This window comes from Bombina bombina, chromosome 7, assembly GCF_027579735.1.
Source record: "Bombina bombina isolate aBomBom1 chromosome 7, aBomBom1.pri, whole genome shotgun sequence".
NCBI lineage: Eukaryota > Metazoa > Chordata > Amphibia > Anura > Bombinatoridae > Bombina > Bombina bombina.
The window spans coordinates 171,640,927-171,659,994 of NC_069505.1; the positions used below are offsets into that span (position 1 = coordinate 171,640,927).

The 19,068-nt window shown below is 38.4% G+C and overlaps 1 protein-coding gene across 1 annotated transcript in view; it reads right to left on the reverse strand.

Annotated features, from left to right (window-relative positions):
* LOC128666040 (solute carrier family 13 member 1) overlaps positions 1-19,068 on the reverse strand; it is a 135,003-nt gene that overhangs the window by 51,643 nt on the left and 64,292 nt on the right. The window contains exons 6-7 of the mRNA XM_053720405.1: positions 6,791-6,836; positions 3,678-3,716 (exon numbers count right to left, since the gene is read on the reverse strand). Coding sequence (XP_053576380.1) covers positions 3,678-3,716; positions 6,791-6,836 — 85 coding nt within the window. The remainder of the gene's footprint in view (positions 1-3,677; positions 3,717-6,790; positions 6,837-19,068) is intronic.

Here is a 19,068-nt window from a genome sequence, read left to right on the forward strand (position 1 = left end):
GAGACTCATAAGATCTTACAAGCCCTGTTACAAGATCTGGAAAAAAAAACTGGATAGCAATCTGGAAGATCTCCGTGAAACACCATCTATCTATTGGGTACTTATAGAGCGCAAACTAATCATTTGTGAGGGTCTCAAGGCGCTAAGGGAAAGGGGATAGGCCTTCAGTCGAAGAGCCAGGTTTTGAGGTCCTTTCTGAACTTTGTAAGGGAGGTGGATTGTCTGAGGTGCAGAAGGAGGGTGTTCCATGTCTTTGCTGCCATGTGCGAGAAGGATCTTCTGCCCGCTGTGGATTTGCTGATGCGGGGGATGACTGCAAGTGCTTGGTCGGCCGATCAGAGTAGTATGGCGAGGGTGTAGAAATTTACGCAGTGGTTGAGGAATTCGGGTCCGATGTTGTGTAGGGCCTTGAACGCGTGGGTACGGAGCTTGAAGGTGATTCTCTTGTTGATGGGGAGCCAGTGAAGGTTCCTTAGGTGTTCGGTGATATGGCATTGGAGAGGGATGTCAAGGATCAGAGGGTTGTGGGCCACCAGGAGTCATCCCATGAGGATTTATTGGGTCCGAGTAGGAGGACTTCGGTTTTGTCTGTGTTTAGTTTGAACCGGTTGTCCTTCATCCAAGCAGCGACTGCTGTCAGGCCTTCGTGGACGTTCTTTTTGGCGGTGGTGGGATCTCGGGTGAGTGAGATGATTAACTGGGTATCGTCAGCATAGGAGACGATGTTGAGGTTGTGGCGTCGGACAATGGCGGCAAGAGGGGCCATGTAGATGTTTAAGAGGGTGGGGCTCAGCGAAGAGCCTTGCGGTAGACCGCAGTTGACTGGTGTGGGTTTGGAGGAGAAAGGTGGGAGTCTGACTTTATGGGTCCTGCCCGTGAGGAAGGAGGTGATCCATTCCAGGGCTTTGCTGCGGATGCCAGCGTTGTATAGGCGGGTGCGGAGGGTGTTGTGGTCGACAGTGTCGAAAGCTGCTGAGAGGTCTAGGTGGATGAGGGCGGCGGTTTCTCTTCGGTCGAGCATGGCACGGATGTCGTCTGTGGCGGCGAGGAGGGCGGTCTTGGTGCTGTGGTTGCTTCTGAAACCGGATTGGGAGTGGTTCAGGGTGTGGAAGATCTCCATGAAACACTAGATAAATTAGTCAGGAAGGAGGATACCGGTACTTTGGATGACCCAGAGACAAGTGCAGCCTATGAAAAGTATTCTCCAGAGCTTTATTTGAAGTTACCTCTTGGCTACAGGATCTCTAATAGAGGGGACAAAGCCATAACCACTGCTCTTCCACCCACAATATACCGGATCTCTACGGATGGTACTTTTGGGTGCATGGCCTATGTGGTGAGCTCCAGAGAAATGGATAGGATTTTACTGCGGCCCTCACAGGACTTATGATCTCAGCAGCCTTGCAATCCCAGTACCACTCTTACTAGGGCAACAGGAGGGAGTTACACATCTCTGATAAGTGGCCAAGGGAGTGCGGCCGACTCCCGCGATCGAGTTCTTAAATGCCTAGAACTGACATCTACACTGGAGTGTTTTCCACTAACTCGGCAGTCGGGAAGAATGACAACCACTTACCTATCTGCTTTGCTCACTCTGCTAGTTGAGATAACTGCACAGAGTTGCGATCCGGAATCTGTGGAGACTCCATAGTGGAACCGGGGAAGGCATTGGGTGAGATGATTCATTGATTCAGCTCACAAAGAGAGGCTACGGTTCCATAACTCTATTCTACTTCGGATATCTCGGAGACTGGAGACTTTACTTTGTACACAGTACATTTAGGAGCAAGAAGGAACACTTATCTCTAACACTTGCTATATGTTGTGTATTATTTCCTGCACCGGATGATTCGAAAAAGGGACAGTCTGCTACTTAATTTGCACATGTGAGAATGTTAAATAAAGCTCAAATTGTATTATGGGGGGTAATTTACACAGATTGTTTGCTCATGCTAGTTGCATATATAGCTCAGATCATCGTAAGGCTCTAGGTTAATGGCACAGCAGCATATATATATCTTAGTACTCAGGGTAAACACTAATAATCTTTCAGTAATAAACTTATTCCTTTCCCCAAAGTATACATACATTACACATTATGCCTCCATAAATACAGCCAACTACCCATCAATATGCTATCACACTGCCCATATCACTTCTAATAGCTAACCTCTACTTAGGTCAAAGGACATATTTTAATAGTTGTCTAGGTTGTTACGTCCCCTACCCTTAATGTCGCAGAGGTCTCTAACATTTTAAACTTCCCCACTCCCTGCAACACAGTCTGTCCCTTGGTCTGGCTATCAATAGCTATGAGCCCCAGATTGAACATTGGCACTGAATGCCTTTTTGAATCGAATAACCCTGTTCAGACTCACCAGCTATAAGTAATAGGTAGTAATTTATGGTTCTAACTCCTGTCTTTAAGAAATTCTCCTTATTTTATCAAAGTTTGATAGTGTTACATGACCTTATTGGGCAAGTTGTTATGTTTCAACTCTTCTCCTTATTTTTATTACAGCCTGTTAGCATGGTCTAGCCTCATAACATCATAGCATATTATTCTCTGTTACACAATAGAACAGTATCAGCTGCTGTTTGTGTTCAATCTCTTTTTTTATTTTCTTTTATCTGATTAAAGATATCAGCCACTAGTTTGTACTAAAACGCTAGGTCCAAAAAAAATACCACGTCAAATGCTCATTTTCCTCTTCTAATCTATATGTTTCATTAGATACACGAGTTACCTCCTAAGTCAAGTGAGGAAACTTGTCTTACAACCTGTTATTATTCCCTTTTCATCCTCCCCAGTTTCATATTCCTCCATTAGGGTTCAAGAGTGACCCGGTCCAGTTTGGGAGGTTTAACAATTAGTGTTATATATACTACAGTAAAGAATTGTACCTCTCAGTTAGATAGTATGTTATTACTCTAAGTAGTTTAGTTTAAAGTATAATTCTCTTAGGCAGTACATCATGATAAAGAGGTACTACTGTAACCTTCTACACTAAATAAAAACCTAAGGTATCACTGCAAGACCTGCAGCATGTTAAAGTGTGATATACTAGAATTATGGTATGCCATGTTAGTCCTAAGAATAGATTTCATAGTTCTCCACGCATATTATGATCCTCTTGTTTAGTCTATGACAAGTATTAGGAGTTTTATTTCTGTAATGTGATATGTAAATTGTGAGCCTACTTTAGTATTATTTCTCTACTTTCTACAAATGTTTGTCTTCATATTGTGGAGATAATATTTATGATGTCATGCTATGAATATTGTATTAATAAATACCTTAATAAAAAAACTTTAATTTAAAACAAATAATAATCTTATCACAGCATGCTGACACATGCAGTTTGTCCTAATTATTTTTCCTTGGACTGTGTACTACAGTTGTCTGTATCTTATTAATAAGCTAAAACACAACGTATATGATGGTGAGGGACATTTTATAAATTAATCCAAATAGAAGGGGGAAGGGGTAGGAGAGCAAGCATTAACACAATGCTGGCATGTTACATACATATATATATATATACACACATTTTATAAACATAGACAGAGAGAGAAGGATAGATAGATAGATAGATAGATAGATAGATACATTGTTACAGAAGCATAGCTATTTTTAATGGTGTCTTTGTGTTTTATCACATATAATACTTGTTTACCTGATTCAAGGGTCGTCTGTTTTCAAAACTTGGCTCCTCCTGAAAATAAAGTTTCCTTTGTCAAAACTCTTTTTTTCTCCATTAAATTTAAATTTTCACTATGTACATGCAATAAGGTGTTGGAATTACTATGGTGCATACATTAAAAAAATATATTTTAATAAAGTTTCAGTTTTTTTATACAGTATATATATTTCAAGCATGCTCAGTAGAATCTTCAGCTGTATGATGAAGGCATGCTCAGTAGAATCAATCAGCTGTAAAATGAAGGCATGCTCAGTAGAATCAATCAGCTGTACAATGAAGGCACGCTCAGTAGAATCAAACAGGTTAAGAATGAAGGCATGCTTAGCAGAATCAAACAGCTGTAAAATGAAGGCATGCTTAGTAGAATCAAACAGCTGAAGAATGAAGGCATGCGCAGTAGAATCAAACAGCTGTAAAATGAAGGCATGCTCAGTAGAATCAAACAGCTGAAGAATGAAGGCATGCTCAGTAGAATCAAACAGCTGAAGAATGAAGGCATGCTCAGTAGAATCAAACAGCTGTAAAATGAAGGCATGCTCAGTAGAATCAAACAGCTGTAAAATGAAGGCATGCTCAGTAGAATCAATCAGCTGTAAAATGAAGGCCTGCTCAGTAGAATCAAACAGCTGTAAAATGAAGGCATGCTCAGTAGAATCAAACAGCTGAAGAATGAAGGCATGCGCAGTAGAATCAAACAGCTGAAGAATGAAGGCATGCTCAGTAGAATCAAACAGCTGACGAATGAAGGCATGCTCAGTAGAATCAAACAGCTGTAAAATGAAGGCATGCTCAGTAGAATCAAACAGCTGTAAAATGAAGGCATGCTCAGTAGAATCAATCAGCTGTAAAATGAAGGCATGCTCAGTAGAATCAATCAGCTGTAAAATGAAGGCATGCTCAGTAGAATCAAACAGCTGAAGAATGAAGGCATGCTTAGTAGAATCAAACAGCTGAAGAATGAAGGCATGCGCAGTAGAATCAAACAGCTGTAAAATGAAGGCATGCTCAGTAGAATCAAACAGCTGAAGAATGAAGGCATGCTCAGTAGAATCAAACAGCGGAAGAATGAAGGCATGCTCAGTAGAATCAAACAGCTGAAGAATGAAGGCATGCGCAGTAGAATCAAACAGCTGTAAAATGAAGGCATGTGCAGCAGAATCAAACAGCTGTAAAATGAAGGCATGCGCAGTAGAATCAAACAGCTGTAAAATGAAGGCATGCTTAGTAGAATCAAACAGCTGAAGAATGAAGGCATGCACAGTAGAATCAAACAGCTGTAAAATGAAGGCATGCTCAGTAGAATCAAACAGCTGAAGAATGAAGGCATGCTCAGTAGAATCAAACAGCGGAAGAATGAAGGCATGCTCAGTAGAATCAAACAGCTGAAGAATGAAGGCATGCGCAGTAGAATCAAACAGCTGTAAAATGAAGGCATGTGCAGCTGAATCAAACAGCTGTAAAATGAAGCCATGCGCAGTAGAATCAAATTGCTGAAGAATGAAGGCATGCACAGTAGAATCAAACAGCTGAAGAATGAAGGCATGCTCAGTAGAATCAAACAGCTGAAGAATGAAGGCATGCTCAGTAGAATCAAACAGTTGAATAATGAAGGCATGCTCAGTAGAATCAAACAGCTGAAGAATGAAGGCATGCGCAGTAGAATCAAACAGCTGTAAAATGAAGGCATGCGCAGTAGAATCAAACAGCTGTAAAATGAAGGCATGCGCAGTAGAATCAAACAGCTGAAGAATGAAGGCATGCGCAGTAGAATCAAAAAGCTGAAGAATGAAGGCTTGCGCAGTAGAATCAATCAGCTGTAAAATGAAGGCATGTGCAGTAGAATCAAACAGCTGTAAAATAAAGGCATGCGCAGTAGAAACAAACAGCTGAAGAATGAAGGCATGCGCAGTAGAATCAAACAGCTGAAGAATGAAGGCATGCTCAGTAGAATCAAACAGCTGAAGAATGAAGGCATGCTCATTAGAATCAAACAGAAGAGTGAAGGCATGCTCAGTAAAGTCAAACAGCTGAAGAATGAAGGCATGCACAGTAGAATCAAACAGCTGTAAAATGAAGGCATGCGCAGTAGAATCAAACAGCTGTAAAATGAAGGCATGCGCAGTAGAATCAAACAGTTGAAGAATGAAGGCATGCGCAGTAGAATCAAACAGCTGAAGAATGAAGGCATGCGCAGTAGAATCAAACAGCTGAAGAATGAAGGCATGCGCAGTAGAATCAAACAGCTGAAGAATGAAGGCATGCGCAGTAGAATCAAACAGCTGAAGAATGAAGGCATGCGCAGTAGAATCAAACAGCTGAAGAATGAAGGCATGCTCATGCCCTCGGTCTGTGACTGATTACCAGATTGGTCACTCCACCCCTGCATACAACCACTACACACAGCACATGCAAATCAGTTTCACTATGCCTCACAATAGAAACTAATACCTTTTAAAGGGACAGTCTACACCAGAACTGTTATTGTTGTAAAAGATATATAATCCATTTATTACCCAGTCCCTAGTTTTGCATAACCAACACAGTTATATCAATATACTTTTTACCTCTGTGATTACCTTGTATCTAAGCCTCTGCAAACTGCACTTTTATTTTAGTTATTTTGACAGACATCCATTTTAGCCAATCAGTGCTGGCTCCTAGGAACTCCACGTGCGTGAGCACAGTGTTACCTATATGAAACACATGAAGTAACACCCTCTAGTGGTGAAAGACTGTCAAAATGCCCTGAGCAAAGAGGCAGCCTAGAGGGATTAGAAATTAGCAAACGAACCTCCTAGGCTTAGCTTTCAACTAAGAATACTAAGAGAACAAAGCAAAATTTGTGATAGAAGTAAACTGGAAAATGACATGCCTCATCTGAATAATGAAAGTTTATTTTTGACTAGACTGTCCCTTTAATATACTATAAAATACAAAGAACTGTACTGTCTCTTTAAATTAGTCTTGCTTATATTTTATGTTTACTCCTTTGACTGAATTTATGATAATAAAGTGCTTAAAATAGTATTCAATGACTACCGTTCAAGCAATGCTGATAACTATATGCTCATACTTCTTACACCAACCTCGTTTTCTTCTGCAGTCACAATTCCATTATCCAAAATATTATTGCTGAAAAATAATAGAAGAAAAACAATTACATTCTAATACCATTACCATATAGGCTTAACAAATAGGACTTTACATATCACTATGTAGATTTTATCTTAAACAGCTGCAATTAAATCTCTGAAAATGCGTTTGAATTTTGGTGGAATTGTATTTGTAGAAATCAGTTACAAAGTTAGAACATATAAGGGATTTTCCAATTAAAAAGCTAAACGCAAAACAATTACAATAAAACCAATATGTTTTAAAGTGACATTTTAATGGAAACATTAAAGGCTTTAATTTGTTACAGTGTCTCATTTTTGCATTACCAAGTCTAATTTACCATGTATTAAACCTCTGGAAAGGGGTTAAACACATAGGTAAAGTCCAGATCAGGAGTCACAAGCCTTGCATCTATTGAGCAGGACACAGTCAGTCACACAAACCCTCCAATTGTTAGCAAGGGAGCTGTAAGGCTTGAGGCCCTGAGGACTATCCCTATGCGTTTAAAACCTTTGTAGGAGTTAAACACAAAGGGTTTAGATTACAAGTGGTGCGCTAACTGTAGCACGCAAGTGATATCATGTTTTTTCAGCCCATTTCGCACTAAAGCAATAGCGTGTATATTGAATTGAAACTAAACGCGTTCTCTCGTGCACAAACAAATTTAACACGCATAAAACACAACATAAATATATGTAAATGTACAGTTACACTCCAGTACAGTTACACTCATCACCTAGTGTAACTTTTCTTCACTTGCCCAGGTGCTCCGTCAAATACAAATAGAAAGTTCCAAAAATAAATAAATAAAATTAAAATATATGTGTGTGTGTGTGTGTGCATTGGAGCCCTTTGCAGGTAAATACCTGAAAACATGTACTGTAAATATTTCACACATATATATATATAATCATAAGTAGGTATATATATTTATTTTACCAAATAGATTCTGTTAAGAGCACTCTTACTCCATTCCAAAGAACTTGAGGGTGCTTGAGTGGATATTATTTCAAATAAATACAATGTTTATTTGTAAATAAACAGATAAAGAGTGAGTGCTGGGTCAATTGTATATTTATATTTATATATATATTTGAATAAATAAAACATTTATGTGAAAAACATTGGAATGTGAAAAATTCATAATTCATGCCGATTTAAGCGCTCTTGAATAAACACGGTCGGGTTAGTGCGCGAGTTTGGGTGTTAGGTTTTTTCTGCAGTTTGCACGCTCTATTGAAGTCTATGGGAGAATACTTCAATGTAGTCGCGATATTGGAAGTTCAACTTTTTTAGTTTGCACACAAACCTTTTTACTTTTAACAACACAAGCGCAACCGACGCACACAAAAAGCCTCCGTCTAGAGAAGTTAACGCACAAGCGGAACCAAGAAATAGTGCTCCATTCGTAATCTAGCCCAAAGTAAGCTTGAAGTCGCTAATGCTAAAATGACATGCGCAGGTAAATTAGAGAATACAATTACTACATTAGAATGTCACTTTAATACAACAGAATCTTTTCTTCCTTTTAGTAACAAAAAAAACTATACTCCTAGCAGCTGCACTATACTCCTAGCAGCTGCACTATACTCCTAGCAGCTGGTGCTAAATAAGGAACATGAGGAGGGGTTAAAGAGATACTAAAATGCTAAACACAATTATATATTCAAAGATAAGCCTGAAAGTAATTTGCACATTTTTTTTTTATTATTTATATTATCTGATTAAATACTTAATTAAATGTAAAGTGAAACCTTTATTTGTATTTTTGTATTTGAAATAGCAGCGTTTGACTATGGTATCCCACACCTGTATTGAAAATGTAATTACTTAAAATGATGGTAAACTTGATATGTTTTAAAATCAGGTCCAGGACCTAAGCAATATTTTACAGGGACTTGAATTGATTACTTCTAATAAAGATGTGCTGTAACTTACTTTATAATCTAGCTGTGCCATTCTAATACCTCCCACTCGAGCCGCCCATTTCAAAACTCATATTTGTTGGTGAGCTAACGGTTTGAACTGTTCTCCAATCAGCACTCTAGCTACAAAAAAGTGCCGTATGGCTAGAGCGTAGATTGGAGAACAGTTCAAACCGTTAGCTCACAAAATGTATGAGTTTTGAAGTGGGCAGCCTGGCACAGCTAGATTAAAAAGCACATCTTTATTAGAACTGATCAATTAAAGTCCATATAAAATATCTCTTAGATTCCGGACCTGATTTTAAAACATGGAAAGTTTACCATCACTGTATGTATTGGCTATAGAAAAAACAGTCGGCTAGATTTAGAGTTTGGCGTTAGCCGTCAAAACCAGCGTTAGAGGCTCCTAACGCTGGTTTTGGGCTACCGCCGGTATTTAGAGTCAGTCAGGAAAGGGTCTAACGCTCACTTTGCAGCCGCGACTTTTCCATACCGCAGATCCCCCTACGCCAATTGCGTATCCTATCTTTTCAATGGGATATTTCTAACGCCGGTATTTAGAGTCTTGGCTGAAGTGAGCGTTAGAAATCTAACGACAAAACTCCAGCCGCAAAAAAAAGTCAGTAGTTAAGAGCTTTTTGGGCTAACGCCGGTTTATAAAGCTCTTAACTACTGTACTCTAACGTACACTAACACCCATAAACTACCTATGTACCCCTAAACCGAGGCCCCCCACATCGCCGCCACTCTATTAAAATTTTTTAACCCCTAATCTGCCGACCGCACACCGCCGCCAGCTATGTTATCCCTATGTACCCCTAATCTGCTGCCCCTAACACCGCCGACCCCTATATTATATTTATTAACCCCTAATCTTCCGCCCCCAACGTCGCCTCCACCTACCTAGAATTATTAACCCCTAATCTGCCGACCGGACCTCACCGCCACTATAATAAAATGTATTAACACCTAATCCGCCTCACTCCCGCCTTAATAACCCTATAATAAATAGTATTAACCCCTAATCTGCCCTCCCTAACATTGCCGACACCTAACTTCAAGTATTAACCCCTAATCTGCCGACCGGACCTCACCGCTACTCTAATAAATTTTTTAACCCCTAAAGCTAAGTCTAACCCTAACACCCCCCTAAATTAAATATAATTTAAATCTAACGAAATAAATTAACTCTTATTAAATAAATTATTCCTATTTAAAGCTAAATACTTACCTGTAAAATAAACAATAATATAGCTACAATATAAATTATAATTATATTGTAGCTATTTTAGGATTAATATTTATTTTACAGGCAACTTTGTAATTATTTTAACCAGGTACAATAGCTATTAAATAGTTCATAACTATTTAATAGCTACCTAGTTAAAATAATTACAAAATTACCTGTAAAATAAATCCTAACCTAAGTTACAATTAAACCTAACACTACACTATCAATAACTTAATTAAATACAATACCTACAAATAAATACAATTAAATAAACTAACTAAAGTACAAAAAATAAAAAAGAACTAAGTTACAAAAAATAAAAAAATATTTACAAACATTAGAAAAATATTACAACAATTTTAAACTAATTACACCTACTCTAAGCCCCCTAATAAAATAACAAAGCCCCCCAAAATAAAAAAATGCCCTACCCTATTCTAAAATTAAAATAGAAAAGCTCTTTTACCTTACCAGCCCTTAAAAGGGCCCTTTGAGGGGCATGCCCCAAAGAATTCAGCTCTTTTGCCTGTAAAAAAAAAAAACATACAATACCCCCCCCAACATTACAACCCACCACCCACATACCCCTAATCTAACCCAAACCCCCCTTAAATAAACCTAACACTAAGCACCTGAAGATCTCCCTACCTTGTCTTCACTACACCGGGTCCCGATCGCTCCAGAAGAGCCTCTGAAGTCTTCATCCAAGCCCAAGCGGGGGCTGAAGAGTGACGTCCATCCTCCGGCTGAAGTCTTGATCCAAGCGGCGGCTAAAGAATTCCATCTTCGGGCAGAAGTCTTCATCCTATCCGGGCAGAAGAGTCGATCCGGACCGGCAAACATCTTCATCCAAGCCGCATCTTCTATGTTCTTCCATCCGATGACGAGCGGCTCCACCTTGAAGACCTCCGGCGCAGATCCATCCTCTTCTTCCGACGACTAGACGACGAATGAAGGTTCCTTTAAGGGACGTCATCCAAGATGGCGTCCCTCGAATTCAGATTGGCTGATAGGATTCTATCAGCCAATCGGAATTAAGGTAGGAAAATTCTGATTGGCTGATGGAATCAGCCAATCAGATTCAAGTTCAATCCGATTGGCTGATCCGATCAGCCAATCAGATTGAGCTCGCATTCTATTGGCTGGATCCGCGCCGGAGGTCTTCAAGATGGAGCCGCTCGTCATTGGATGGAAGAACATAGAAGATGCGGCTTGGATGAAGATGTTTGCCGGTCCGGATCGACTCTTCTGAACGGATAGGATGAAGACTTCTGCCCGAAGATGGAATTCTTTAGCCGCCGCTTGGATCAAGACTTCAGCCGGAGGATGGACGTCACTCTTCAGCCCCCGCTTGGGCTTGGATGAAGACTTCGGAGGCTCTTCTGGAGCGATCGGGACCCGGTGTGGTGAAGACAAGGTAGGGAGATCTTCAGGGGCTTAGTGTTAGATTTATTTAAGGGGGGTTTGGGTTAGATTAGGGGTATGTGGGTGGTGGGTTGTAATGTTGGGGGGGTATTGTATGGGTTTTTTTTACAGGCAAAAGAGCTGAATTCTTTGGGGCATGCCCCGCAAAGGGCCCTTTTAAGGGCTGGTAACGTAAAAGAGCTTTTCTATTTTAATTTTAGAATAGGGTAGGGCATTTTTTTATTTTGGGGGACTTTGTTATTTTATTAGGGGGCTTAGAGTAGGTGTAATTAGTTTAAAATTGTTGTAATATTTTTCTAATGTTTGTAAATATTTTTTTATTTTTTGTACTTTAGTTAGTTTATTTAATTGTATTTATTTGTAGGTATTGTATTTAATTAATTTATTGATAGTGTAGTGTTAGGTTTAATTGTAGATATTTTATTTAATTAATTTATTGATAGTGTAGTGTTAGGTTTAATTGTAACTTAGGTTAGGATTTATTTTACAGGTAATTTTGTAATTATTTTAACTAGGTAGCTATTAAATAGTTATGAACTATTTAATAGCTATTGTACCTGGTTAAAATAATTACAAAGTTGCCTGTAAAATAAATATTAATCCTAAAATAGCTACAATATAATTATAATTTATATTGTAGCTATATTAGGGTTTATTTTACAGGTGTGGTATACCTTTAACTATAACCCCTCCTATTTGGTCTCCACCCTATATAAGGACTACCTGTAACACTCATTTACTGCCTGATTATTGAAGTCTTAGCTACTCTGGTGTAGCTTTCCTTATCTCAGGTCTCCTATTGCTTGTATCCTGTGCAAGGTGGTTTACTTTGTTTACTCTAGCTGCGTCTTGAATCTCTTATGCTCAAATCGTTACTTTGTCATTACCGACTTTGGATCCTTCAACGGCCGGATCTACTTTTTCACCGCTACCCGGAAGTAAGCCGCATTCACACACGCTGCCTCTCCAAACACGGATCTTCCAATGCGGTAACAGAAATATCACGGTCCTCAAGGTGGTAACGTATACGAACAATGCTAAAGCCTTTAAACTTCTTACCTGCTTGTTTTTGTTACCATACTGAATTATTGGGCATCTCCTATTACCTGCAACATCCAATATGAACAAACATTGTATGTCTGTGGAATGTCTGAACTTGTAAATATTTTAGGCTGTGTGTGATTGCGTGAAGTAAGAAGAATCATTTGTTTCTACCAATTCAGATTCTGAGCTTGTCAGTATTTCTTTTTCATCTGTGGCCTCCGGTTATATATATATATCTTGAACATAAGATATATATTATATTAAATATTCCTTATATTTATTAACACTTAAGTCAGTAGTTAATATACAAATTCATCATATATTAAATGTCTCATATTGTTTAATCAGGCTACATAGAAGTTGTTTTCTGATTACTACAAAAAAGAGCAACAAGCTCTAATTTTAGAGCTAACCTTTATAACCAATGTGCAAATACTTGTTTACTTAAATACGAAGCTCAGAATACCACATAATAATCAGGCCCAAAAAACCGAATTTTGAATTAATTAAACATTATGGATCCTAATGAAATAAAAAAGGAGTTTAATAATGTTTACCTTAAACTTGATTATTTAGCAAGAGCTGTGACAGAAGTGCAGACTGAAAATGCTGCACTGAAAACTATAGTTAAAGATTTTGTTACACAAAAGCCTCATGACCCACCTGAACCTCATATTAATTATCCACAACCTTTTTCAGGGAAACGTTCTGAGTTCAGGGAATTTAAGAATGCCTGTAATTTATTATTTTCTCTTAGACCTAAGACTTATCATACTGAGCGGATTAAAGTTTGTACCACAATATCTTTCCTACAAGGTGAACCCAGGACTTGGGCTAATAGGTTTTTTGAAAACAATAACAATATCCTGGATTCATTACAAGATTTTTTTTCTGCTTTAACTAGTCTATATCAAGACTCAAATTCTCAAATAAATGCTGAAATGAGATTGAGGTCTTTAAAACAAGGTAAGAGAAATGTGGAGGATTATACCACTGAGTTTCAGATGTGGGCAGAGGACTCTCAGTGGAATGAAATCAGTTTGAAAAATCAATATCGTTTAGGTTTATCTGAAACACTCAAAGATGAACTTTCACGTCTTGAGATCCCAGATACCCTTGATGGTCTTATTAAATTAAGTACATCTTTAGATCGTCGTTTGAGAGAAAGGAGGGCAGAAAAGGCCTCTAATGATACCTCATATAGAAGACCTTACCAAGTCACAACAAGTCATGACAAAGATCATGGCAGTGCTACCCCTATGGAGATTGGTGTACTTAGAGGACCTCTGCCACCAGAGGAAAAAATTAGAAGGAGGTTGGAAAATCTCTGTTTATATTGTGCTCAAAAAGAACATGTAGTATCTACTTGTCCTTTGTTGAAAAAACAAAAGAATGGTAAGAAAAAAACCAGTGACTTTATTTACAGCATAGCTAATGATACACACATGACTTTGTCTATTTCTTTACAGTGGGACCAGAAAAATATCCAAACCAAGGCATTAATTGATTCAGGAGCATCCGGAAATTACATTGATTCCACTTATGTAAATAAAAATCGAATACCTACTATTTGTAAACAAAATCCTGTATCTATTAAGCTGATAGATGGTTCATTAATAGAACAAGGACCTATTACACATCATACTATTCCCCTGCTTGTAACATCATTGCAGGGACACACTGAATATTTATCTTTTGATCTCATAACCATTCATCAGCATACTCTCATCCTAGGCTATCCTTGGTTGAAGAAACACAACCCTCACATAAATTGGGTTTCAAATAAGGTAACATTAGATTCTGCTTTTTGTTCCCAAACTTGTTATCCACATCAAACCATAGCGTCACTTGATATTGGTTTACCCTCGTGTTATCAGGATTTGGCAGATGTATTTAATTTAAAAGAGGCAGAAAACCTTCCACCTCATAGGGAGTTTGACTGTCCTATCGATATAATACCTGGTTCCAAAATCCCTCATGGTAAGATCTATCCCCTCTCTCAAGAGGAACTCCAGTATATAAGAAACTACTTAGACGAAAATTTACGTAAGGGATTTATTTCACACTCCACATCCCCTGCAGCTGCAGGTATGTTTCTAGTAAGAAACAAGGATGGTACCATAAGACCTATTATTGATTATAGAGCTTTAAATAACATCACAATAAAAAACAGATACCCGTTACCTTTAATACCTGAACTTTTGGAACGTCTAACTGGTGCAACTATTTACACCAAATTAGATTTAAAGGGAGCTTATAATTTGATTAGAATTAAAGAAGGTCACGAATGGAAAACGGCATTCAGGACCAGATATGGCCTTTTCCAATATAATGTAATGCCTTTTGGTCTGAGTAATGCTCCGGCAACTTTTCAGTTTTTTATAAATGAGATCTTTCGTGACCTGATAGACGTTTGTGTCATAATATACCTTGACGACATATTAATTTATTCTAGAACACCTCAAGAGCATGAAAAACATGTACGCTGGGTATTAACTCGTTTAAAAGAACACAAACTATATGCTAAACTGGAAAAATGTTCCTTTCATGTCACAGAAATAAAATTCTTGGGTTACATCATCAGTCCCAACAAAATTCAAATGGATCCGGAGAAGGTATCAGCAATTCTAAATTGGCCTACTCCTACTTCCACAAAATCTGTACAACGATTCATTGGTTTTGCGAATTTTTATAGGAAGTTTATAAAAAATTTCTCTTCAATCGTTAAACCATTAACAACACTCACTAGTGAAAAACAAAGATTTAAGTGGACCGAATCCGCTAGTCTTGCCTTTAATAAATTGAAAGAAAATTTTACTACAGCTCCCATTCTAGTTATGCCAGATTTTGATTCAGAATTTATCCTTGAAGTAGATGCATCCGACTCAGGTATCGGTGCAGTTTTATCACAACAAGATAAGAACAAGACTGAGATTCATCCTATTGCTTTCTATTCAAAAATGTTAACTAGTGCTGAGAAAAACTATAGCATAGGAGATAAAGAACTTCTAGCTATAAAACGTGCTCTAGATCATTGGAGACATTTATTAGAAGGTTCTAAGCTACCTTTTAAGATTTATACTGACCATAAAAATCTTGAATTTCTAAAAACAAGTAAGACCTTGTCTGCAAGACAAGCAAGATGGTCTATATTTTTTGATCGTTTCGATTTTCTCTTAACCTACAGACCAGGACATTTAAATACCAAAGCCGATGCCCTCTCTAGATTACATGAACAAGACACTCATAATCAAATTTACCAAATCATTCCAAAAGAAAAAATTATAGGTTTATTAACACCTTTAGAAGAGGAGATCTTAAAAGAATTAAAACATGAACCACCACATGGAATAGACTGTCAAAAAGATTCCAAGACTGGTCTTTTCTATCATAATTCTAAACTATATATCCCCAAACAAATTAGATCTTCTATTCTTAAACAAACCCATGACGGGACACTAGCAGGCCATCCAGGTATTTCTAAAACTATAGACCTAACCAGGAGAAATTATTGGTGGCCACTCATGGATACCTATATTACAAACTATGTAAAACATTGTGATACCTGTGCCAGAAACAAGTTAACACACAAAAGACCATCAGGTCTTTTATCTCCTCTGCCTATTCCTGACAAACCCTGGAGTACCATATCAATGGACTTTATTGTCGAGTTACCTGAATCCCACCATTACAATACTATTTTAGTTGTCATTGATCATTTAACAAGACTGGCTCATTACATTCCCCTAAAAGGTCTCCCTACAGCTTTCACTACAGCTCACGTTTTCCTAGACAACATAGTTCGCTTACATGGACTGCCCAAAGTTATAATAACTGATCGTGGTACACAGTTTACCTCTAATTTTTGGAGATCCCTATGTAAGTTAATCAAAATTGATTCTAGATACTCGACTGCTTTTCACCCTCAGACAAATGGCCTTACAGAACGACTCAACCAAACCCTTGAGCAATATCTTCGTTGTTATATATCTCATCTGCAGGATGACTGGTCATCCTATTTACCTTTGGCTGAATTCTGTTATAACAATACTACTTCTACATCTACTAAACTATCCCCATTCTTCGTTACTTATGGATATCATCCTACTACTATTTCATTGTCCTCTCAACAAGTGAACTCTCCCTCAGCATTGGATTTCGCAACTACCCTACAAGAAAGACTTAACATCCTGAAAAAACATCTTTCGGAAGCTAAAGATTATCAAAAAAGGTTATATGATACCCATCACACTGCTAGCCCGGCTTATCAGATTGGAGATTTGGTACTACTCTCGACAAAGAATCTCAAACTGTCAGTTCCTAGCAAAAAGTTAGCAAATCAATATTTGGGTCCTTTTAAGATTTCTAAAATAATCAACCTCAATGCTGTGAGATTAGAGCTTCCCCAGGATTTTAAGATTCACCCCTCTTTTCATGTCTCTCTGTTAAAGCCATATCTTCCTTCACCTCAGTCTCTCTCCTTGTCTCGACCACCTCCAATACTCGTTGATGATCGAGAGGAGTATGAAGTTGAAGCTGTATTGGATTCTAGGATCCATAGGAAGAGGTTAGAGTATCTTGTGAAATGGAAAGGTTATGGTTCGGAGGATAACTCTTGGCAGCTTCATTCTGATCTTCGCACTCCCCGTCTTCTACGAAATTTTCATCGCCGCTATCCTGAGAAACCTAGTTTGGAAACCCCTGGGGTGCTTCCTTGAAGGGGGGGAGATGTGGTATACCTTTAACTATAACCCCTCCTATTTGGTCTCCACCCTATATAAGGACTACCTGTAACACTCATTTACTGCCTGATTATTGAAGTCTTAGCTACTCTGGTGTAGCTTTCCTTATCTCAGGTCTCCTATTGCTTGTATCCTGTGCAAGGTGGTTTACTTTGTTTACTCTAGCTGCGTCTTGAATCTCTTATGCTCAAATCGTTACTTTGTCATTACCGACTTTGGATCCTTCAACGGCCGGATCTACTTTTTCACCGCTACCCGGAAGTAAGCCGCATTCACACACGCTGCCTCTCCAAACACGGATCTTCCAATGCGGTAACAGAAATATCACGGTCCTCAAGGTGGTAACGTATACGAACAATGCTAAAGCCTTTAAACTTCTTACCTGCTTGTTTTTGTTACCATACTGAATTATTGGGCATCTCCTATTACCTGCAACATCCAATATGAACAAACATTGTATGTCTGTGGAATGTCTGAACTTGTAAATATTTTAGGCTGTGTGTGATTGCGTGAAGTAAGAAGAATCATTTGTTTCTACCAATTCAGATTCTGAGCTTGTCAGTATTTCTTTTTCATCTGTGGCCTCCGGTTATATATATATATCTTGAACATAAGATATATATTATATTAAATATTCCTTATATTTATTAACACTTAAGTCAGTAGTTAATATACAAATTCATCATATATTAAATGTCTCATATTGTTTAATCAGGCTACATAGAAGTTGTTTTCTGATTACTACAAAAAAGAGCAACAAGCTCTAATTTTAGAGCTAACCTTTATAACCAATGTGCAAATACTTGTTTACTTAAATACGAAGCTCAGAATACCACAACAGGTAAGTATTTAGCTTTAAATAGGAATAATTTATTTAATAAGAGTTAATTTATTTCGTTAGATTTAAATTATATTTAACTTAGGGGGGTGTTAGGGTTAGGGTTAGAGTTAGCTTTAGGGGTTAATACATTTATTAGAGTAGCGGTGAGGTCCGGTCGGCAGATTAGGGGTTAATACTTGAAGTTAGGTGTCGGCGATGTTAGGGAGGGCAGATTAGGGGTTAATACTATTTATTATAGGGTTATTGAGGAGGGGAGTGAGGCGTATTAGGGGTTAATACATTTATTATAGTAGCGGTGAGGTCCGGTCGGCAGATTAGGGGTTAATAATTGTAGGTAGGTGGAGGCGACGTTGTGGGGGGCAGATTAGGGGTTAATAAATATAATATAGGGGTCGGCGGTGTTATGGGCAGCAGATTAGGGGTACATAGGGATAACGTAAGTTGCGGCGGTGTACGGAGCGGCAGATTAGGGGTTAAAAATAATATGCAGGGGTCAGCGATAGCGGGGGCGGCAGATTAGGGGTTAATAAGTGTAAGGTTAGGGGTGTTTAGACTCGGGGTACATGTTAGAATGTTAGGTGCAGATTTAGGAAGTGTTTCCCCATAGGAAACAATGGGGCTGCGTTAGGAGCTGAACGCTGCTTTTTTGCAGGTGTTAGGTTTTTTTTCAGCTCAAAATGCCCCATTGTTTTCTATGGGGGAATCGTGCACGAGCACGTTTTTGAAGCTGGCCGCGTCCGTAAGCACCGCTGGTATTGAGAGTTGCAGTGGCGGTAAATATGCCTCTACGCTCCCTTTTTGGAGCCTAACGCAGCCATTCTGTGAACTCTAAATACCAGTGGTATTTAAAAGGTGCGGGGGAAAAAAATCCAGCGTTAGCTACGCGGGTCGTTACCAACAAAACTCTAAATCTAGTCGTATATAAACAGACAGCAGAATAAATTACACTCCCAGTGGGAGGAAGCAGATATAAGTAATAAAATGTTGTTGTTTTTTTCAACCGTTTTCTCAAAGTATTGGGTTTTGGTATACAGAAAGAGAT